Source organism: Somniosus microcephalus, chromosome 4, assembly GCF_052327205.1.
Source record: "Somniosus microcephalus isolate GS21.2 chromosome 4, FLI_Smic_1.0, whole genome shotgun sequence".
NCBI classification, from domain to species: Eukaryota; Metazoa; Chordata; class Chondrichthyes; order Squaliformes; family Somniosidae; genus Somniosus; species Somniosus microcephalus.
This window is the reverse complement of record NC_140990.1, coordinates 316,268,666-316,289,514: the sequence shown is the minus strand read 5'-3', so window position 1 is coordinate 316,289,514 and position 20,849 is coordinate 316,268,666. Positions and strand designations below refer to the sequence as shown.

The window sequence follows — 20,849 nt, the reverse complement described above, 5'->3', positions numbered from 1 at the left end:
GTCAGAAACAGACCAGGTTCAAGGAGACGAGTTGCTGGAGGACATGATTTGTATGCATTGGTGGAGCACTTTAAAAGCGCCCCTGAAACCTGGCTGACGTTCAAATGTAACAACTTTGCTGTTGTAGGTATGGGATAAGATTTTGCACATCTACTGACCTTGTGACTGTTCAAGCTGACACCCATCTGCAGTGTGGCATGAATGGAATAATTTCAGGCCACTTCGACCGTGCGCTTGCAAGCTTGTTGCCTCAAATGAAATCTATAGCAAGGGGATGGGAAACATTTATGCCCTCTCATCCTGGTCCTCATAATCGGAGGAGTAGCAGCCGTGTGGCTCAGCGCAGATCTTCCTGGGAAGAGGAGGACAAGGGGAGCTTTGCATGCCCTGTTATGACCAATGCAGCATCCCTCCAGGTCACTGCTGCCCGTCAAGCAGGGTATGCACACTACCATGCCACATTAGCATAAGCTTACTCTTCAACCATAGGTGGCTACCATATAGCTCTGTAATTACAGGCAACACTTGTCCAATGTCATACATCATCTCTGCTATACCCTGTTATTTCCTATCACTTTTACCATCAGCATTAGAAAAGCAAGTCGCCCTGAGCCCTCAATGCACTTTTGCCATTTCCCATAACACATAGGCCACACAATCAACTATTTGACATAATTTATCTTTTACACATCACAAAAGGATAATAAACCAGCAACAGTCAGAAAAAAAAGACAAGTTACCCAAGTGACTCCCCTTGTGACTATAGGTGCTTAATCTTTCTCTTACGCGTGCTTCTACGTGGTGCTTCCCCTGTGGCTTTAGCAGATGTAGAGGCACCTTGCTGACTAGGATGCTGTGCCTGCTTAGACGCCTTTGACAGGCGTCCTCTGGATTTGGGAGCCTGGGAGGGTTCTTCAACAGTCTGCTCTTCCTGCGGCTGTGCAGGGGCTGAAACGGCCATCTCAGTTGTCTCTACAAAGTTGGTCTCTGACCGAGGGTTCCGCAGTGGCATGGTTGTGTGAGCGCTTTGAGAGGAGCCCACACTTCCTTCTGTCCTGCCAACAACATCCCTCTCATGGGTCAGCCGCACCTCAGTGCTGGCAAGTGGCTGGAGAGCACCCTGCTGCACTACAGGGGGACCATGAGGACCCGTATAGAAGCAGTCCTCCTCAAAAGGACGTCCATGAAGCTCTGGTCTCTCTGCTCAATAGCTGCCCATCGCTCCACCAGAGATGTCAGTCTATTCTGAACAGTCACCATGTTTTCCTGACTCTGGTGACTTATTTCCTCCATGGCCGTAGCCATCCTTTCCACTGAGGTAGCCAGCCTTTCCATGGAGGTTGCCATCCTATCCATGGTGGTGCGTTCATGCACCATTGCCTCCACCACAGCAGTGCTGATGTTACAGATGGTCTCCTCCATTCTCTCCACACTCGCACTAACCCTGGAGGCAAATCGTTCCAGAGACACCTGCACTTGTTCCTGTATTTCCCGAACCGCTTTTTCTGGATGGCCCCAGGGACACAGCATCTGCATGGAGCTCAGCAGAGCTAGGAGAGTCCTGCAACCTCTGCAGAGGACTCTCCACTGCTGTCGCTGTCTCCACCATCTGCTGATGCTCACTTGTGTGCTGTGATAGACCAGGTGGTAACACTACTCTAACTCGCGAGGGCCCCACCGAGGTATGCATTGCTGCGCTGGTGCTGGGTGCGCTGAGTCCTGGTGACGCTGCTCCCTCAGAGGCTTCAGGTTCCTCTGAGGAGTTGTCTGGTTCTTCGTCCTGGATCGTGGGGAGGGGGGCGCTCAATGGTCCTGTGGGAGAGTAAAGGCATGATTTAGACATCTGATATTGATGTAGCAGACACATCCTTTTGAGCAGATGATACAACGTGATTCTCTATGAACATCATATGCCATTGCATTCTGAGAGGGATGAAACTCTCTTATGTCACCAGCTTTCTCTAGTGTGCCCGTCTCTCCATCACCCACTTCCAGGTCCTCGCCTCCTCCAACAATCTCATTTGCAGCCTCCTCAGCACTGGTCAATGTTGCTAGGGTGGGTGTTCCTCCTCCAGTCATTGCTCTCCCTCTTATTGTGGGCTATCTTTTCCTGCAAGGAGGGACACAAGCGGTGTTTCAGCCACAGAGATGGAGTGAGTGTGAATAATCCCTACCATAGAAGCTTTGAGACAGACGAAGATGGGGTAAGGTGCCAAGAGGAAGCTAGCTCCCTGTGCGTTGTTAGTTGTTGTCACTGCATGACAGTGAGAGCGAGTCTAAGGGGGGCATAGGCAGGATGCTGAAGTGATTCAGTGCAGAGACAGAGATGGATAGGAAATGGTGCAAGGGAAGTAAGGGTAAGGTGGGATGTGAAGGAGGAGGCTTACAACGCAGAGTGCTGGTGTTGAGAAGAGAAGGGAAGCAGATTGAAGGCAAGTGTGATGGGATATTCACTGACATGAATCTTGTCATTCATGGGAAATGACTTATGAAATAATACTGGGCGGCCTGCTGGTGATGCTGTCCAGGGAGAGTATAAATACTCGGAAATAACAACAGAAAATGCTCGAAAAACTCAGCAGGCCAGGCAACATCCGTGGGGAGAAATTAGAGTCAATGTTTCGGGTCAAAACCCTTTATCAAGACTAAAGAGGCACAGGGAATGAAATAGATTAAGAGGCCAGGCTCGGAGGGAACAAAAGCGAAGTGAAGAGACATTAAGAGGTATTCAAAACTAGATGAGATGGTGATAGGACTAGTGGAGACAAAAGACGGCTCTAGATTAGGTGTGAAATGCGCTGGCAGAATGGGAGACAGCTGCCATGTGGGAGAGAGAAAAAAAAAGGAAAGGGCGGGGGAGGGAAAAACCAAGACAAAGGTGTGGATAAAAAAATAAGTGAAAATGTAATAGGGGCCGAGGTTATGATCTGAAATTGTTGAACTTGATATTGAGTCCGGAAGGCTGTAAAGTGCCTAATCGGAAGATGAGGTGCTGTTCCTCGAGTTTACGTTGAGCTTCCGTGGAACAATGCAAGAGCCCGAGGACGGTGAGGTCCGAGTGGGAATGGGGCGGTGAATTAAAATGACAGGCGACCGGAAGCTCGGGGTCACCCTTACGGATTGAACGGAGGAACACCTCTTAATCTATTTCATTCCCTGTGCCTCTTTAGTCTTGATAAAGGGTTTTGACCCGAAACGTTGACTCTAATTTCTCCCCACAGATGTTGCCTGACCTGCTGAGTTTTTCCAGCATTTTCTGTTGTTATTTCGGATTTCCAGCATCTGCAGTATTTTGCTATCGTATAAATACTCGGGCATGGGCCCAGCTTGCTCAGGACATTCTTTAACAGGAACTAGTGAATTACACAACTAGATCTCCATGTTGAAAAACAGTTGATTAAAGCCTTGCTTAATACTCAGACCAAGTGCCGAGTAGTTTTCTTACGTCACTCAGTTTTAATGTTCACACAAGATCATTAAACCTTTTGCGGCACTGGATCCATGACTGTACATATATGGACCTTGCGCTCACCTCCTGAGCAATGTACAGCCAGGCTGCCTTGGTCTACTGAGGAGGCTTCCTCCGGCCATCAGGAGGGAAGAGAATCTCCATGCGTCCTCTGACAGCATCCACTAGAACATGGAGGGAGTCAACATTAAAGCGAGGAGCTGCCTTGCCTCTGGAAGAAGTCATTGCGCAACCTGACTCGGGAATTAAAATCGAGCCCAACATTTCAGGTCGATGACCTTTCAATAGAGATGTTAAGCAAGTGGAGGGGCAGGGAAAAGGTGGGGGGAGGAAAGAACAAAGGGGAAGGTCTGTGATCGGGTGGAAGGCAGGAGAGATTAAATGACAAAAGGGATGATGGTGCAAGGCGAAAAGAGATGGTAATGGGTCAAGTAAAGAACATAAGAACATAAGAAATAGGAGCAGGAGTAGGCCATACAGCCCCTCGGGCCTGCTCTGCCATTCAATAGGATCATGGCTGATCCGAACCTAGACTCACGTCCACTTCCCTGCCCTCTCCAAGTAACCCCTTATTCCTTTATCAGCTAGGAAACTGTCTATCTCCGTTTTAAATTTATTTAATGTCGCAGCTTCCACAGCTCTCTGAGGTAGCAAATTCCATAGATTTACTACCCTCTGAGTGAAGAAGTTTCTCCTCATCTCAGTTTTGAAAGGGCAGCCCCTTATTCTAAGATTATGCCCCCTAGTTCTAGTCTCACCCATCAGTGGAAACATCCTCACCGCATCCACCCAATCAAGCCCCCTCACAATCTTATATGTTTCGATAAGATCGCCTCTCATTCTTCTGAATTCCAATGAGTAGAGGCCCAACCTACTCAACCTTTCCTCATACATCAACCCCCTCATCTCCGGAATCAACCGAGTGAACCTTCTCTGAACTGCCTTGAGAGCAAGTATATCTTTTCTTAAATATGGAAACCAAAACTGTACACAGTATTCCAGGTGTGGCCTCACCAGTACCCTCTATAACTGCAGCAAGACTTCCCTGCTTTTACACTCCATCCCCCTTGCAATAAAAGCCAAGATTCCATTGGCCTTCCTGATCACCTGCTGTACCTGCATACTAACCTTCTGTGTTTCATGCACCAGGACCCCCAGATCCCTTTGTACTGTAGCACTTTGCAGTTTCTCTCCATTTAGATAATAACTTGCTCTTTGATTTTTTCTGCCAAAGTGCATAACCTCACACTTTCCAACATTATATTCCATCTGCCAAATTTTTGCCTACTCACTTAGCCTGTCTAAGTCCTTTTGCAGGTTTTTTATGTCCTCCTCACTCACTGCTTTCCCTCCCATCTTTGTATCGTCGGCACTTGGATACGTTGCACTTGGTCCCTTCCTCCAAATCGTTAATATAGATTGTAAAGAGTTGGGGTCCCAGCACTGACCCCTGCGGAACACCACTAGTTACTGATTGCCAACCCGAGAATGAACCATCTATCCCAACTCTCTGTTTTCTGTTAGAAAGCCAATCTTCCACCCATGCCAGTATATTGCCCCCAATCCTGTGATTTTTTATCTTGTGCAGTAATCTTTTGTGTGGCACCTTGTCAAAAGCCTTTTGGAAGTCCAAATACACCACATCCACTGGTTCCCCTTTATCCACCCTGTTTATTACGTCCTCAAAGAATGCGAGCAAATTTGTCAAACATGACTTCCCATGACATGACAAACATGAGGTGCTGGTCCTCGAGCTTATGTTGAGCTTCATTGGAGGAGGCCGAGGACAGAGAGGTCAGAGCGGGCATGTTCCGGAGAATTAAAGTGACAGGCGACCGGAAGCTCAGGGGTCACACTTGCGGACTGAATGGAGGTGTTCCGCAAAGCGGTCACCCAATCTGCGTTTGGTCTCCCCAATGTAGAGGAGACCACATCGTGAGCAGCGAATACAGTATACTAAATTGCAAGAAGTACAAGTAAATCACCGTTTCACTTGGCAGGAGTGTTTGGGGCCCTGGACGGTGGAAAAAGAGGAGGTAAAAGGGCAGGTGTTGCATTGCTTGCACTCGCACGGGAAGGTGCCGTGGGAAGGGGAGTGGGTGTTGGGGGTGATTGAGGAGTGGACCAGGGGGTCACTGTAGAAATGCAAGTTCTTTCTTCCATGCTTCTTTCCCCCTCTGCTATTCTGCTGTAGCCATTTACACCTCTTCTGGACCCATCTCTTGTTTCTTTACTTGTCTCATTATCACCTCCTTTTGCCTCGCACCATCAGTCCTTTTGTTATTTAATCACTTCTGCCCTCCACCCTATCACAGACCTTCCCTTTTGTTATTACTCCCTCACCCCCTACCACCACCCCCTCCCCCCCAACCCCACCCCCACCATCCCCCCACTTTTCCCTGGCTCTGTACTTGCTTAAAATCTGTTAAACCTCAAGCATCTCCAGTTCTGATAAAACGGTAACTCTATTTCTCTCACTCCCCACAAATGCATGACCTACTGAGTTCTTGCAGCATTTTCTATTTTCCAGCATCCACAGTATTTTCCTTTTGTGTCACTAAAAACAAGATTATCTGGTCATTATCGGGTTGCTGTTTAAATATTGTCCTAGCCAATATTTATCCCTCAATCAACATCAATAAAACAGATTAAAGAGTAAACATAGAAACAAAGAAGATAGGAGCAAGAGTAGACCATTCGGCCCCTTGAGCCTGCTCCGCCATTCAATGAGATCATGGCTGATCATCCAAATTCAGTACCCTGTCCCTGCCTTCTCCCCATATCCCTTGATCCCTTTAGCCTTAAGAAATATATCCAACTCCTTCTTGAATATATTTAATGAATTGGCCTCAACTGCCTTCTGTGGTAGAGAATTCCACAGGTTCACCACTCTCTGGGTGAAGAAATTCCTCCTCATCTCTGCCCTAAATGGCTTACCCCTTATCCTTAGACTGTGACCCCTGGTTCTGGATTCCCCCGCCATCGGGAACATCCTTCCTGCATCTAGTCTGTCTAGTTGTTAAAATTTTATAAGTTTCAATGAGATCCCCTCTCATTCTTCTAAACTCCAGCGAGTATAAGCCCAATCGACCCAATCTCTCCTCATACATCATTCCTACCATCCCAGGTATCAGTCTGGTGAATCTTCGCTGCACTCCCTCCATGGCAAGAACATCCTTCCTCAGATAAGGCGACCAAAACTGCACACAATACTCAAGGTGTGGTCTCACCAAGGCCCTGTACAACTGCAGCAAGACATCCTTGTTCCTGTACTCGAACCCTCTCGCTACGAAGGCCAACATACCATTTGCATTCTTAACCGCCTGCTGCACTTGCATGTTTACCTTCAGCGACTGGTGCACAAGGACACCAAGGTCTTGTTGCACTTCCCCTTCTCCCAATCTATTGCCATTCAGATAATAATCTGCCTTCCTGTTTTTGCCACCAAAGTGAATAACCTCGCATTTATCCACATTATACTGCATCTGCCATGCCTCTGCCCAATCACCCAACCTGTCCAAATCATACTGGAGTTTCTCGGCATCCTCACAGCACACACGCCCACCCAGCTTTGTGTCATCTGCAAACTTGGAGATATTACATCTAGTTCCCTCGTCTAGATCATTAATATATATTGTGAATAGCTGGGGTCCTAGCACCGATCCCTGCGGTACCCCACTAGTCACTGCCTGCCACTCGGAAAAAGACCCGTTTATTCCAACTCTTTGCTTCCTGTCTGCCAACCAGTTCTCTATCCAAGTCAGTACCTTGCCCCCAATCCAATGTGCCTTAACTTTACACGCTAATCTCTTATGCGGGACCTTATCGAAAGCCTTCTGAAAGTCCAAATACACCACATCCACTGGTTCTCCCTTATCTATTCTACCAGTTACATCCTCAAAAATTATTAAGGGTTATGGAACCAAGGCAGGTAGATGGAGATAAAATACAGATCAGCCATGTTCTAATTGGATGGCGGAACAGGTTTGAGGAGCTGAATGGCATCCTCCTGTTCCTATAAGAGCAGGGGAGTTCTCCCCGGTGTCCTGGACCAATATTTATCCCTTAACCAACATCACTAAAACAGATTATCTGGTCATTATCACATTGCTGTTTGTGGGAGCTTGCTGTGCGCAAATTGGCTGACGCGTTTCCCACATTACAACAGTGACTAGACTTCAAAAAGTACTTAATTGGCTTTAAAGCGTTTTGAGATGTCCCGAGGTCGTGAAAGGCGCTATAGAAATGCAAGTCTTTCTTCTCTTTATCCCCCTAAGCCGCGCGGGCGGGCGGCCGGCAGGTCCCACGCATGCCGCTCAACAGCTGTTCCGCTGGAAAAGATACCGTGCGTGCACAGCAGCCGCGCAGCAAATGTAAAGGGACTGGGCGCCAAAAATAAAAATTAGAGGAAACACTGTACCTCCCCATCCCCCCGCCATTCAGTTACTGCATTTGTGATCCCAGACGCATTGTTGCACTTGCCATGGGAAGGGAGTGGTGCTATATAAAAGCGAGTTCTATCTTTCCTTTGGCATTCTACCCCCAACCCCCACACCGGCAACACCACCCCACACAAAGGGTTAATAAAGGAAGCACTGATAATGTGCTCAAAGCATGAAATTCCAGCTTCAAATGATCTCGCTGGAGCCAACTGCTCGGGGGCACAGTAGCACAATGCAGCCCCCCTGTTATGCCAGCTCCAGTGTGTTTGCAGATTCCGTGTTTAACTTCTTGTCGCTAAGAGGTCGCTCCCTTGGCAGCCTGTCTCTGGGAGTCCGTTGTGTTGTTAGGTAATTTGACCACCTCGTCTCCTGGAGAAGGCTGATTGCATAAACAATCAGATCTCTCCGCTGGTTGCTACCAACAAACCCCCCCCGCCCCCGCCCCCGAGCATCCTCGCACAACCCTTTGTCCCCGCCGTTGCTATAAATCCAGGGAGGGAGGCAGCCTTCAGCCTGCTGAAAATCTTCTTCGCCGATTCCTGAAGGTCGCACTGTCGGAGAGCTATAACCATGGTGAGTGTGCTGGATTTATTCAGACGTGCTAAGTGTTGTACAACAAATTGCATTTATACAGAGCCTTTAACATAGTAAAAAAAAAAATGGCATTATCAGACAAAAATTTGACACCGACCCACATAAGGAGACGTTAGGACAGGTGACCAAAAGCTTGGTCAAAGAGGTTGGGTTTTTAAGGAGCATTTTAAAGGAGGAGAGGGAGAGGTGGAGAGGTTCCAAAGCTTAGGGCAGCTGGAGGCACGGCCGCCAATGGTGGAGCGAAGAAAGTGGGGGGGGGGGGGTTGCGGAATGGACACGAAGCCAGAATTGGAGGAGCGCAGACATCTTGGAGGGTTGTTGGGCTGGAGGAGGCTATAGAGATAGGGAGGGGGGGGTGCAAGGTCACAAAGGGATTTGAACAGAAGAATGAGAATCTTTAATTCGAGGAGTTGCTGTGTAGGAGAGAGGGTGTTGGTAACGAGGCAATGAGTGTGGGTGAATAATGGATTTGGGCTAGTGCGATGGTTCCTGCACCACGACATATCTCTCAACCTGCCGTGCATTGAAAGGCTGGCAATCGGCTGGGCATTGAGGGGAGGGAGTGAGGGGGAATGCAGTGTTTTGTAGAACCGGTAAAATCTGCTGATTATTGCTGCCTCAGGAGTCTTGCTGCCTGGGGAGTCGCTGTCTGGCCAGCCTTGTCGACAGACCACGGTTGCTTTTTCCCCATTGTCCCATGCGCAGACAGGCGGGTAGAATTCACAGTCGGGATTCTCTGCAGTGGATGTGTGGATCGGATTATTACGGACACGGGTGCTGGAAACAAGAAACCCATCAGTGGGTTTCAAAAAAGGAACTGGGCAGGTTCCTTGTCGACGAATGGGATTCAGGGTGGGCTAGATGGCCGAAGGTCTTCGCCTGCCTGGAACTGTTGCTATGTTACTGTGACGTCAGCCGTGCCGCAGTTTAACTTCTGGGAGGAGCAGAGAATCTGAGGGGGCGGGGAGAGTTAGGACTTCGATGAGCCGAATATTTATTTTCGCCTCCTCCATTGTTCTTATAGATTTACTTAGAATTTACAGACACAGAAACAGGCCATTCGGCCCGACTGGTCTCTGCCACTGTTCCTGCTCCACACGAGCCTCCTCCCACCCTTTTTCATCTCACCCCATCAGCACATCCTTCTATTCCTTTCTCCCTCATATTCCCTTTGAATGCATCTATACTATTCGCCTCAACCACTCCCTGTGGTAGCGAATTCCACACTCTCACCACTCTCTGGGTAAAGAAGTTCCTCCTGAATTCTTTGCTGGATTCATTAGTGACTATCTTATATATTTATTTATTTATTCATTCACTCACTCAATAGCAGGAACCAAGCACAGCACTGGATTAAGGAGTTTCGCTCCGCTCACCCCTGTTTATGACCAACGTTCTCTCTAAGCTACGCAGCTTTACAATGTCAAAGTTTGCGCATGCGCGAAACTTTGAATGGACCACACAGCCCCTTAACGGGACCGCCACCCCAAATTTAAAATTAGGGGGGGGAACACTGATTATGACCCCCCACCCCCCCCCGCCATTTTGGATTCCCCCACAAGCGGAAACATTTTCTCTACATCTACCCTATTGAACACTTTCATAATCTTAAAGACCTCGATTAGGTGACGCCCTCAGCCTTTTCTTTTCCAGAGCTATCTTTCTTTGAAAGAGCTCTCCAATTAGACCCACTCCCCTGCTCTTTCCCCACAACCCTTTTCAAGCATATGTTTGGTCTTGATTGCTGTAATAGGTTGGAGAACAAAGGGTTTTACAACGGGACTGGCAGAATCCTGGGGGGATCGAGGTTACCCAGCTGCAGCGGGTCACAGAGGGTGACCCGTACCTGGAAGTGCTCTTTACGGGTGGTTTGGATGTGATGGCCCCTACGGTGGACTAGCAGTACATTGTCATGTGAATAAAAGACATGCTAATGCATGGGGAAAAAACTAGCGGCTTAAAAAGTGCTTGCTGCTCAGGGGATGTGGCTGGAAAGGAGGGGGATTAAAAAAAAGGCACGTAGTGGAGGGACAGAAAATATGGACTGGAATTTACATTCCTCGAATTTCAGGAGTAATTTGACCTTGGGCTTCAGATCTTGTGTGTCAGCAAACTCCTCCGTCACTTGAAAGTCTTGGAATTTTCCTGATTTCCTTTGGATTCCTGGTCCCACCCAAAAGAATATTTTTTATAGTGTTTGATGGTTGTGGGTGGGTTTAAATCTATTCGATTGTTGGGATCAAGCTCTCTCCTCTCTCCCTCTGCTCTTGCTCCCTTTCTTTCTGTCTCTCTTTTTCTCTTACCCTCCCTCTTCCCCATTCTCTCTCCCTCTTCCCCTTGCTATCTCCCTCTCTCTCTGTATCTCTCCTTCTCTCTTCCCCTTCTCTTTCTCTCTCCCCATTCCCTGCTCTCTCTCCTCTCTTCCCTCTGTTTCTCTTTTCTTCTGATATCCCCTTCTCTCCCACTTCCACTCTCTCCCATGCTATCTCCCCTCCCTCTCTCTTTCTCTCTCCCTCTTCCCCTTCCTTTTTTTTTCTCTCCCACCCCCTCTCCCACCCCTCTCCTCTCCCACCCCTTTCTCCCCACCCCCTCTCTCCCTTTTTATTACCCCCTCCCTCTCTTTCTGTGCCAGCAGAATTGAAATCAAGAGAACTGAGGCGCAGGCATCACACTCCCGGGACTGGATGAAGTATAAATGCCAACATTAGTCTAGTTGATGGGCCTGTGCAGTTCCTGACTTGACACACCAGAATGCAGAGGAGCTGAAAGCAAACATTGCCAGCTGTTACCATTTTCATTCCCCCTTGCACTGGTAAAGTGGCTTTCTCTCGTTCTGTGAAACCTGATGCTCTTTTACTATTTACATCTCATGCCAGAAACTAAGAACTTGAAGAACTCACAGTGAACAGGGAGTGGGGGAAATTCTGTATCAGGCCATACTTGGAACTCAAGCTTTAGACCATAATGTATTCCTTTTAAGGTGTACAAGAGTACTTGCATCCCCGATTTTAATCGCTTCACCATTGGTGGCCACATCTTCAGCTACCTAGGCCCTAAGCTCCGGAATTCCCTCCCTAAACTTCTCCACCTCTCGACCTCTCTCTCTCCTCCTTTAAGACATTCCTTAAAACCTACCTCTTTGACCAAGCTTTTGATCACCTGTCCCTAATGTCTCTTTATGTGGCACAGTGTCAAATATTGTTTTGATAATCACCCCCGTGAAGCGCTTTGGGACTTTTTTTACTACATTAAAGGCGCTACATAAGTGCACGTCGTTGTTGTTGTTGAGAGAGTACGGTAGCGAGGCGAAGAAGTTTAGGGAGGGAATTTCAGAACTTAGGGCATAAGCAGTGGAAGGCACGGCCGCCAATGGTGGGGTGAAGGAAGTGGGGGGATGCACAAGAAGTTGGAGGAACGCAGAGTTTTGGAGGGTTGTAGGCAATGTTCCCTGCAAGCTGTGCGGCTGCGCACGGTTCTACACAGGCCACTCACCGGCTTTTCCATTGTAAATACCGCACGTGCACAGAAATTTAAAGGGACCGCGCATTGAAAGGAACGGACCACGCAGCACCATGCGCTGTTTAGAAACATAGAAGATAGGAGCAGGAGTAGACCATTCGGCCCCTCGAGCATGCTCCGCCATTCAATGAGATCATGGCTGATCATCCAAATTCAGTACTCTGCCCCTGCCTTCTCCCCATATCCCTTGATCCCTTTAGCCTTAAGAAATATATCTAACTCCTTCTTGAATATATTTAATGAATTGGCCTCAACTGCCTTCTGTGGTAGAGAATTCCACAGGTTCACCACTCTCTGGGTGAAGAAATTCCTCCTCATCTCAGTCCTAAATGGCTTACCCCTTATCCTTAGACTGTGTCCCCTGGTTCTGGACTCCCCGGCCATCGGGAACATCCTTCCTGCATCTAGTCTGTCCAGTCCTGTTAGAATTTTATAAGTTTCAATGAGATCCCCTCTCATTCTTCTAAACTCTAGCGAATATAAGCCTAATCGACCCAATCTCTCCTCATACGTCATTCCTGCCATCCCAGGTATGATTTCCTGTAATATTATTGGTGAACTGCTTGAATAGTTTACAGGGCACATTGGTTGTAGGGCTTGATAATTCTGAATTCTGAAAGGGTTTGATACAGTAGATGTAGAGTAGCTATTTCTACTTGTGGTGGAGTCCGAAACTAAGGACAATATAAGATAGTCACCAATAAACCGAGTAAGGAATTCAGGAGAAACGTCTTTACCCAGAGAATGTGGAACTCGCTACCACAGGAATCCCTGGCCCAAGACCGCATAAAGTGGAGGAGAAGCATCCGGGAAGGCGCCGAATACCTCGAGTCTCTTCGCCGGGAGCAGGCGGAAGCCAAGCGCAGGCAGCGCAAGGAGCGCACGTCAACCCAAGCACCCCACCCACCTGCCCCTTCAACCACCGTCTGCCCCACCTGTGACAGAGACTGTAGGTCCCGCATTGGACTCATCAGTCACCTGAGAACTCATTCTTAATGTGGAAGCAAGTCATCCTTGGTTCCGAGGGACTGCCTAAGAAGGAGAAGGTTTGTTTATTTCTGCTCTCACGACCCCCTGCAGTCACAACCATGCTTCCTGCCTTATCAGTGAAAGATGGCTTGTTACATTCACCAACTTTACTTCACTTTGAAAAACCTTTTTACCTGGCAAAGCATTTCAAGAAATATTAAGGGTCTGTATAAACTTTCTACAAAGGAACAAAAGATTATGGTGATAGGGTGAGGTGAAGTAAGGCAGGAGGAGGCTCGTGTGGAGCATAAACACTGGCACGGACCAGTTGGGCCGAATGGCCTGTTTCTGTGCTGTAAATACTTTGTAATAATAATTGCTCATTTTTGTCCCACAGCGTGAATGTATCTCCATCCATGTTGGCCAGGCCGGTGTCCAGATGGGCAATGCCTGCTGGGAGCTGTACTGTTTGGAGCATGGCATCCAGCCCGATGGGCAGATGCCCAGTGACAAGACCATTGGCGGCGGAGACGACTCCTTCAGCACCTTCTTCAGTGAGACTGGAGCAGGGAAGCACGTCCCACGGGCTGTCTTTGTTGACTTGGAACCAACTGTGATTGGTAAGTCCAGCGAGAGAATGGACTATTTAATGGAGGGGTGGGGGGGGAAGGGGGGTGGAAGAAAATGGGGGCATGGTTCTCAAAAGGTCACAACCCCTCTCTCACAAACACGGTTCTTTTCCTTTACATATATTTTCAACTTTTTCATTCTTAGGAATATAGGAACACTATTAATCCATTCAGACCCTCGAGCCTATTCTGCCATTCAATTAGATCATGGCTGAGCTGTAAACTTAACTCCATCTACCCGCCTGCTTCAGTAACCCTTAATACCATCACCCCACAAAAATCTATCAATCTCAGTTGATAAATTTTCAACTGACCTCCAGCTTCAACAGATTTTTGGGGGAGAGAGTTCCAGATTTCCACTCCCCTTTGTGTGAAGAAGTGCTTCCTGACATCACCACTGAATGGCCGAGCTCTAATTTTAAGGTTATGCCCCCCTTGTTCTGGACTCCCCCCACCGGAGGAAATAGTTTCTCTCTATCTGAAATAACAACAGAAAACGCTGGAAAAACTCAGCAGGCCAGGGCAACATCTGTGGAGAGAGAAACAGAGTTAACGTTTCAGGTCGAAACCCTTCGTCAGAACTGAGAAAAAAAAGGCAGGAAATGAAACAGATTAAAAGGCCAATTTGTGGGCTGGGAAACGGGGGAGGGGATGAAAGAACAAAATGGAAGGTCTGGGAGGTGGAGAGACATTAAGAGATATTCAAGGCGAGACGAGATGGTAATAGGACAGGTAAAGAGACAAAAGACGGCTCTAGATGAAGTGTGAAATGCGCTGGCAGAGTGAGAGACAGCTGCCATGTGGGAGAGAAAAAAAGGAAAAGGCACAAACCAAAGGTGTGGATAAAAAATATATTAAAATATAATAGGGGCCGAGGTTATAATCTGAAATTGTTGAACTCGATATTGAGTCCGGAAGGCTGTAAAGTGCCTGTTATAAATCTCATCATCGTAAAGAATCTACTCATGAAATAACGCTGGACGGCCAGCTGGTGGCGCCGTCCAAGGAGTATAAATACTCGGGCGTGGGCCCCAGCTTTCCAGGGACATTTTGTAAGACAAGGAACTAGTGAAGTACAACTAGACCTCCATGTTCTGAAACAAGTTGATTAAGGCCTTGCTTTATACTCAAACCAAGTGCGTGGTGAGTTTTATTACGTCAGTGCCTGATCGAAAGATGAGGTGCTGTTCCTCGAGCTTACGCTGAGCTTCCGTGGAACAATGCAAGAGGACGAGGACAGTGAGGTCTGAGTGGGAATGGGGCGGAGAATTGAAATATCTGCCCTAGCAACGTCTTTAATCATCATAAACACCTCAATTAGAAAGGTGGGATGTTACAATTTGTGTTCAGACGCCTGGGGCATCAGACCACATACTGCTAGGCTGAATGCACAGCGCAATTCTAGATTTCTTTCTAATTTGACTGTTCCTGAGTACCCGCCAGAACTGCCGCATCGACTAACATCCCAGTATTCCACATTCTGGGTCTTTGTTATCCCAATAAGGGCGAGCTGCTGTCCAGGACCAGAAGGTGGTCAATCTGAATACAGTTCCTACCCTTTTCAACTTTGGTAGTGTCCTCTACTATCAGCCCATGGCCCTTTAGCTGGCCTTTTCCATTAAAAAAAAAGGGGCATGCATGTGCACGTGCATAACATGTGAAGCAGTATGTACGATTGTGGACAAGTAAACAGACTTCTTACCATTCTGCATTGCAGATGAGGTCCGTACTGGTACCTATCGCCAGCTGTTCCACCCCGAGCAGCTCATCACCGGGAAGGAAGACGCTGCCAACAACTACGCCCGTGGGCACTACACCATCGGCAAGGAGCTGATTGACTTGGTTCTGGACAGACTTCGCAAATTGGTAAGGGTTGAGCCAATAGGTAGAGGTCCGTGAATTATAAAAAGACTTGCATTTATACAGCGCCTTTCACGACCTAAGGACATCCCAAAGAGCTTTACAGCCAATGAAGTACTTTTTGAAGTGAAGTCACTGTTGTAATGTAGGGAAACGTGGCAGCCAATTTGCGCACAGCAAGATCCCACAATCACTTAATGAGATAAATGAGCAGATCATGTTTTTTAATGACGTTGGTTGAGGGATAAATATCGGCCCCAGGACACCTGGGGGGAGAACAACCCCTGCTCTTCTTTGAAATACTGGCCGTGGGATCTTTGACATCTGCTCGGGGCCTCGGTTTAACGTCTCATCCGAAAGACCACAGCAGGGAGAGTGCAGCGTTCCCTCAGCACTAGCAATGGAGTGTCAGCCTTTGATTATGGGGCTCAAGTTTTATCCTGATAGGGTAGATAGAGAGAAATGATTTACGCTGGTTGGGGAGTCTAGGACTAGGGGGCATAGTCTAAAAATTAGAGCCAGACCTTTCAGGAGTGAAATCAGGAAACACTTCTACACACAAAGTATGGTAGAAGTTTGGAACTCCCTTCCACAAACGGCAACTGATGCTAGATCAATTGTTAATTTTAAATTTGAGATTGATAGATTTTTGTTAACCAAAGGTATTAAGGGATATGGGGCAACGGCGGAGTTAGGTCACAGGTCAGCCATGGTCTCATTGTTTGGCGGAACAGCCTTCAGGGGCTAAATGGCCTATGATCGTATCCAACGGATTAACTAAGGGATGTCTAAACTTTGGCCCGTGGGTCACGTGGGACCCCTGAGTCTGGCACCTCAGTATCATTTGCACTTATATATTTTTATTTTGTTGTTGATTCATTCTGTTTCAATTCCGTGGCCCTGGCGATTTGGAAGGGGTTGTTTTCAGTGCCGTTAGCTCATTGGTGGAAGCATCTTTAGTTGGAACACCAACTAGTTCACTTGTGCAAGTATCTGTTGACGTAATGGGACCCCGAGTCTCACAGGTTTACGAGGCCCCCCGTTTCTTCAACAACAACAACTTGTATTTATATAACGCCTTTAGCGTTAAAAACGTCCCCAAGGCGCTTCACAGGGGTATTATAAGACAAGAATTTGACACCAAGCCACATAAAGAGGTATTAGGATATTTGACCAAAAGCCTGGTCAAAGACGTAGGTTTTAAGGAGCATCTTAAAGGAGGAGAGGTAGAGAGGCGGAGAGGTTTAGGGAGGGAATTCCAGAGCTTACTGCCCAGGCAGCTGAAGGCACGGCCGCCAATGGTACTCTCAATGATCGATGAAAGCGGCCACAGTGCAACCTGGAAGCGGTCAATGATGCCCTGTATCCTGAGAGCTTGTATCTAATCCTTGGGTGTGACATACGAACAATGGCGGACAGGAAAAGACCCTCTGGTCCATCCAGCCTGTCCCGCACAATTATGATGCCTTGTGCGTCATAACATACACTCTCCATCCCACCCAGAACCATGTGATCTTCGGGGAAGGGCAAAAAAAAACATAAAAATCCAGGCCAATTTGGGGGAAAAAATCTAGGAAATTCCTCTCCAACCTCCTCCCCAGAGCCGATTGAAACTAGTCTCGGAGATCACTTAACATTACCAGATACCGACCTCTTGTACGAGGTGATCTCCAATCCAGCCAGAAACAAGTCTGGCTCTCGCTTGAATGAATTCAGCGAATCAGCGTCCACCGCACGAGCCAGCAGCCTGTTTCACAGGTCCACTATTCTCTGGGAAAAGAACCATCTAACCTAGATCCAGCCTTATACAACTTAAAATTGTGACCACCTGGTTCTCCCTAACCTATTTAGATGAAACAAACTGTCAACTTAGAGTCATAGAAACTTACAGCACAGAAGGAGGCCATTCGGCCCGTCGTGCCTGTGCTGGCTCTTTGAAAGAGCAGTCGTGCTCAGTCCCACACTCCCGCTTATTGTCCGTAACCCTGTGAGTTCCTCATCCTCAAGAACCCGTCCAACTCCCTTTTAAAATGATTTATGGAATCAGCTTCCACCACCTTTTCAGGTTGAGCGTTCCAGATCCCGACAACCCTCTCAGTGAAAAAATTTCTCCTCATCTCCCCTCTGGATCTTTTTCCAATGATTTTAAATCTATGACCACTGGTTGAACACAATCTAATCCTGTCATCATCTTATAAACCTCGATCAGATCACCCCTTCCTAAGTCTAACACTTCTCTAAAAAGAGTGGCGTCCCAGCTCTTTGAGCCTATCTTGATAACTAAGATGCTTTAATCTGGGAATTGGTCTAGTGGCTCCTCCTTTGTAGCCTTTGTTTTGCGGGTGAAATGCACTGTGGGAGGCAGCCTCCAGCCTTGTACTTTTGTCTTGTTTCTGAATAAACCTATGCATTGTTTTCACAGGCTGACCAGTGCACAGGGCTCCAGGGTTTCCTCATTTTCCACAGCTTTGGCGGAGGCACCGGCTCTGGTTTCACTTCCCTGCTGATGGAACGTCTCTCCGTCGACTACGGCAAGAAGTCCAAGCTGGAGTTTTCCATCTACCCGGCTCCTCAGATCTCCACAGCAGTAGTCGAACCCTACAACTCCATCCTGACCACCCACACCACCCTCGAGCACTCGGACTGTGCCTTCATGGTAGACAATGAAGCCATCTATGACATCTGTCGCAGAAACCTGGACATTGAGCGCCCAACCTACACCAATTTGAACCGACTGATTGGTCAGATTGTGTCCTCCATCACAGCCTCCCTACGCTTTGACGGTGCCTTGAATGTTGATCTGACAGAGTTCCAGACCAATTTGGTTCCATACCCACGTATCCACTTCCCTCTGGCTACCTACGCCCCTGTGATCTCAGCTGAGAAAGCTTACCATGAGCAACTGTCAGTGTCTGAGATCACCAATGCCTGCTTTGAGCCAGCCAACCAGATGGTCAAGTGTGACCCTCGCCATGGCAAGTACATGGCTTGCTGTCTGCTCTATCGGGGTGACGTGGTGCCAAAAGATGTCAATGCTGCTATTGCCACAATCAAGACCAAACGCACCATTCAGTTTGTGGACTGGTGCCCAACCGGCTTCAAGGTTGGCATCAACTACCAGCCTCCCACTGTGGTGCCTGGTGGTGACCTGGCCAAGGTGCAGCGCGCGGTGTGCATGCTGAGCAACACCACGGCCATCGCCGAGGCCTGGGCTCGCCTTGATCACAAGTTTGATCTGATGTACGCCAAGCGTGCCTTTGTGCACTGGTACGTGGGGGAGGGGATGGAGGAAGGGGAGTTCTCTGAGGCCCGTGAAGACATGGCAGCCTTGGAGAAAGATTACGAAGAGGTTGGAACTGATAGTGTTGAGGGTGAAGGAGAGGCAGAAGGTGAGGAGTATTAGACCACCGAAAGTAGTCCTGACGGTGATAATATTTAGGATCACCGAACTGGTTTGATTCAACTTGAGCTGTAAAAGGAATGTCCTTTGGTCTCGGGCGTTTTTAACATACTAAAGGAACAAAATACTAAACAAAAAGCAGAAATACACTGGTCCAGCACACCTGTAAAGAGAAAAGGCAGGTTAGCAAATCTGGCAAAGGAACCTGCCCCAAACCTGTCTTGTCTCATCGCAGGTGCTGCTTGGCCTGCTTTATTCCAACGTTTGAAGATTCCTCTTTCTTTTCTTTTTATTGCACAAAAATGCATTTCATCGCTTGCACAAAAAAATGGCACCATCTAGTTTAAAATCAATCAAAAGAAACAATTAACCATTCCATAATTGTCAGGAAAATAACATTGCAGACTGTATCGTTGGAATACGTGGGATGTATGCAGCAAATGGCTTAAATAAAATCTTGTCTATGTGTCGCAATTGTTGCGTATGACTTTCTGTTGACATAGGAACAGGAGGAGGCCATTCAGCCCCTCGAGCCTGTTACACAGGAACAGGAGGAGGCCATTCAGCCCCTCGAGCCTGTTACACAGGAACAGGAGGAGACCATTCAGCCCCTCGAGCCTGTTACACAGGAACAGGAGGAGACCATTCAGCCCCTCGAGCCTGTTACACAGGAACAGGAGGAGACCATTCAGCCCCTCGAGCCTGTTACACAGGAACAGGAGGAGACCATTCAGCCCCTCGAGCCTGTTACACAGGAACAGGAGGAGACCCATTCGGCCCCTCGAGCCTGTTACATTAGGAACAGGAGGAGGCCATTCAGCCCCTCGAGCCTGTTACACAGGAACAGGAGGAGACCCATTCGGCCCCTCGAGCCTGTTACATTAGGAACAGGAGGCCATTCAGCCCCTCGAGCCTGTTACACAGGAACAGGAGGAGACCCATTCAGCCCCTCGAGCCTGTTACACAGGAACAGGAGGCCATTCAGCCCCTCGAGCCTGTTACACAGGAACAGGAGGAGACCCATTCGGCCCCTCGAGCCTGTTACATTAGGAACAGGAGGCCATTCAGCCCCTCGAGCCTGTTACACAGGAACAGGAGGAGACCCATTCGGCCCCTTGAGCCTGTTACATTAGGAACAGGAGGCCATTCAGCCCCTCGAGCCTGTTACACAGGAACAGGAGGAGGCCATTCAGCCCCTCGAGCCTGTTACACAGGAACAGGAGGAGGCCATTCGGCCCCTCGAGCCTGTTACACAGGAGCAAGAGGAGGCCATTCGGCCCCTCGAGCCTGTTCCGCCATTCAATTAGATCATGGCTGATCTGTACCTCAACTCCATTGACCCACCTTTTTCTTAATGCTTTTATGGGATGTGGGCGTCGCTGGCAAGGCCAGCATTTATTGCCCATCTCTAATTGCCCTTGAGAAGGTGGTGGTGAGCCGCCTTCTTGAACCGCTGCAGTCCGTGTGGTGAAGGTGCTCCCACAGTGCTGTTAGGGAGGGAGTTTCAGGATTTTGACCCAGTGATGACGAAGTAACGGCGATAACATCCAAGTCAGGATGGTGTGAGTTTTTCCAGCACTTTCTGTTGTTATTTCGGATTTCCAGCATCTGCAGTATTTTGCTATCGTGGTGTGTGACAACAACTTGCATTTATATAGTGTCTTTAACCCAGTAAAAGGCGCTTCACAGGAGCGATTATCAAACAAAATTTGACACCGAGCCACATAAGGAGATAATACGACAGGTGACCAAAAGCTTGGTCAAAGAGATAGGTTTTAAGCAGCGTCTTAAAGGAGGAGAGGTTCAGGGAGAGAATTCCAGAGCTTAGGGCCTCGGCAGCTGAAGGTGTTATATAAATGCAAGTTGTTGTTGTGTCCCACCTCTCCACGGTTGGGACACTCGGACGCCCCTGTATCTATCACCGTAAAACAGGCAGTGGGCACAGTGTGTTGGGGGCGCCCAAACTC

General features: G+C 48.2%; 1 protein-coding gene across 1 annotated transcript; it reads left to right on the top strand.

Moving 5' to 3' along the window:
- The first annotated feature begins 8,202 nt into the window (after positions 1 to 8,202).
- Positions 8,203 to 19,356, top strand: LOC147120632 (tubulin alpha-1A chain-like). Its single transcript, XM_085986783.1, has 4 exons — positions 8,203 to 8,484; positions 13,391 to 13,613; positions 15,340 to 15,488; positions 17,905 to 19,356. The coding sequence occupies exons 1-4, from the start codon at positions 8,482 to 8,484 to the stop codon at positions 18,883 to 18,885; spliced, it is 1,356 nt and encodes a 451-aa protein (XP_085842909.1). The 5' UTR covers positions 8,203 to 8,481; the 3' UTR covers positions 18,886 to 19,356.
- The last annotated feature ends 1,493 nt before the right edge of the window (positions 19,357 to 20,849 follow it).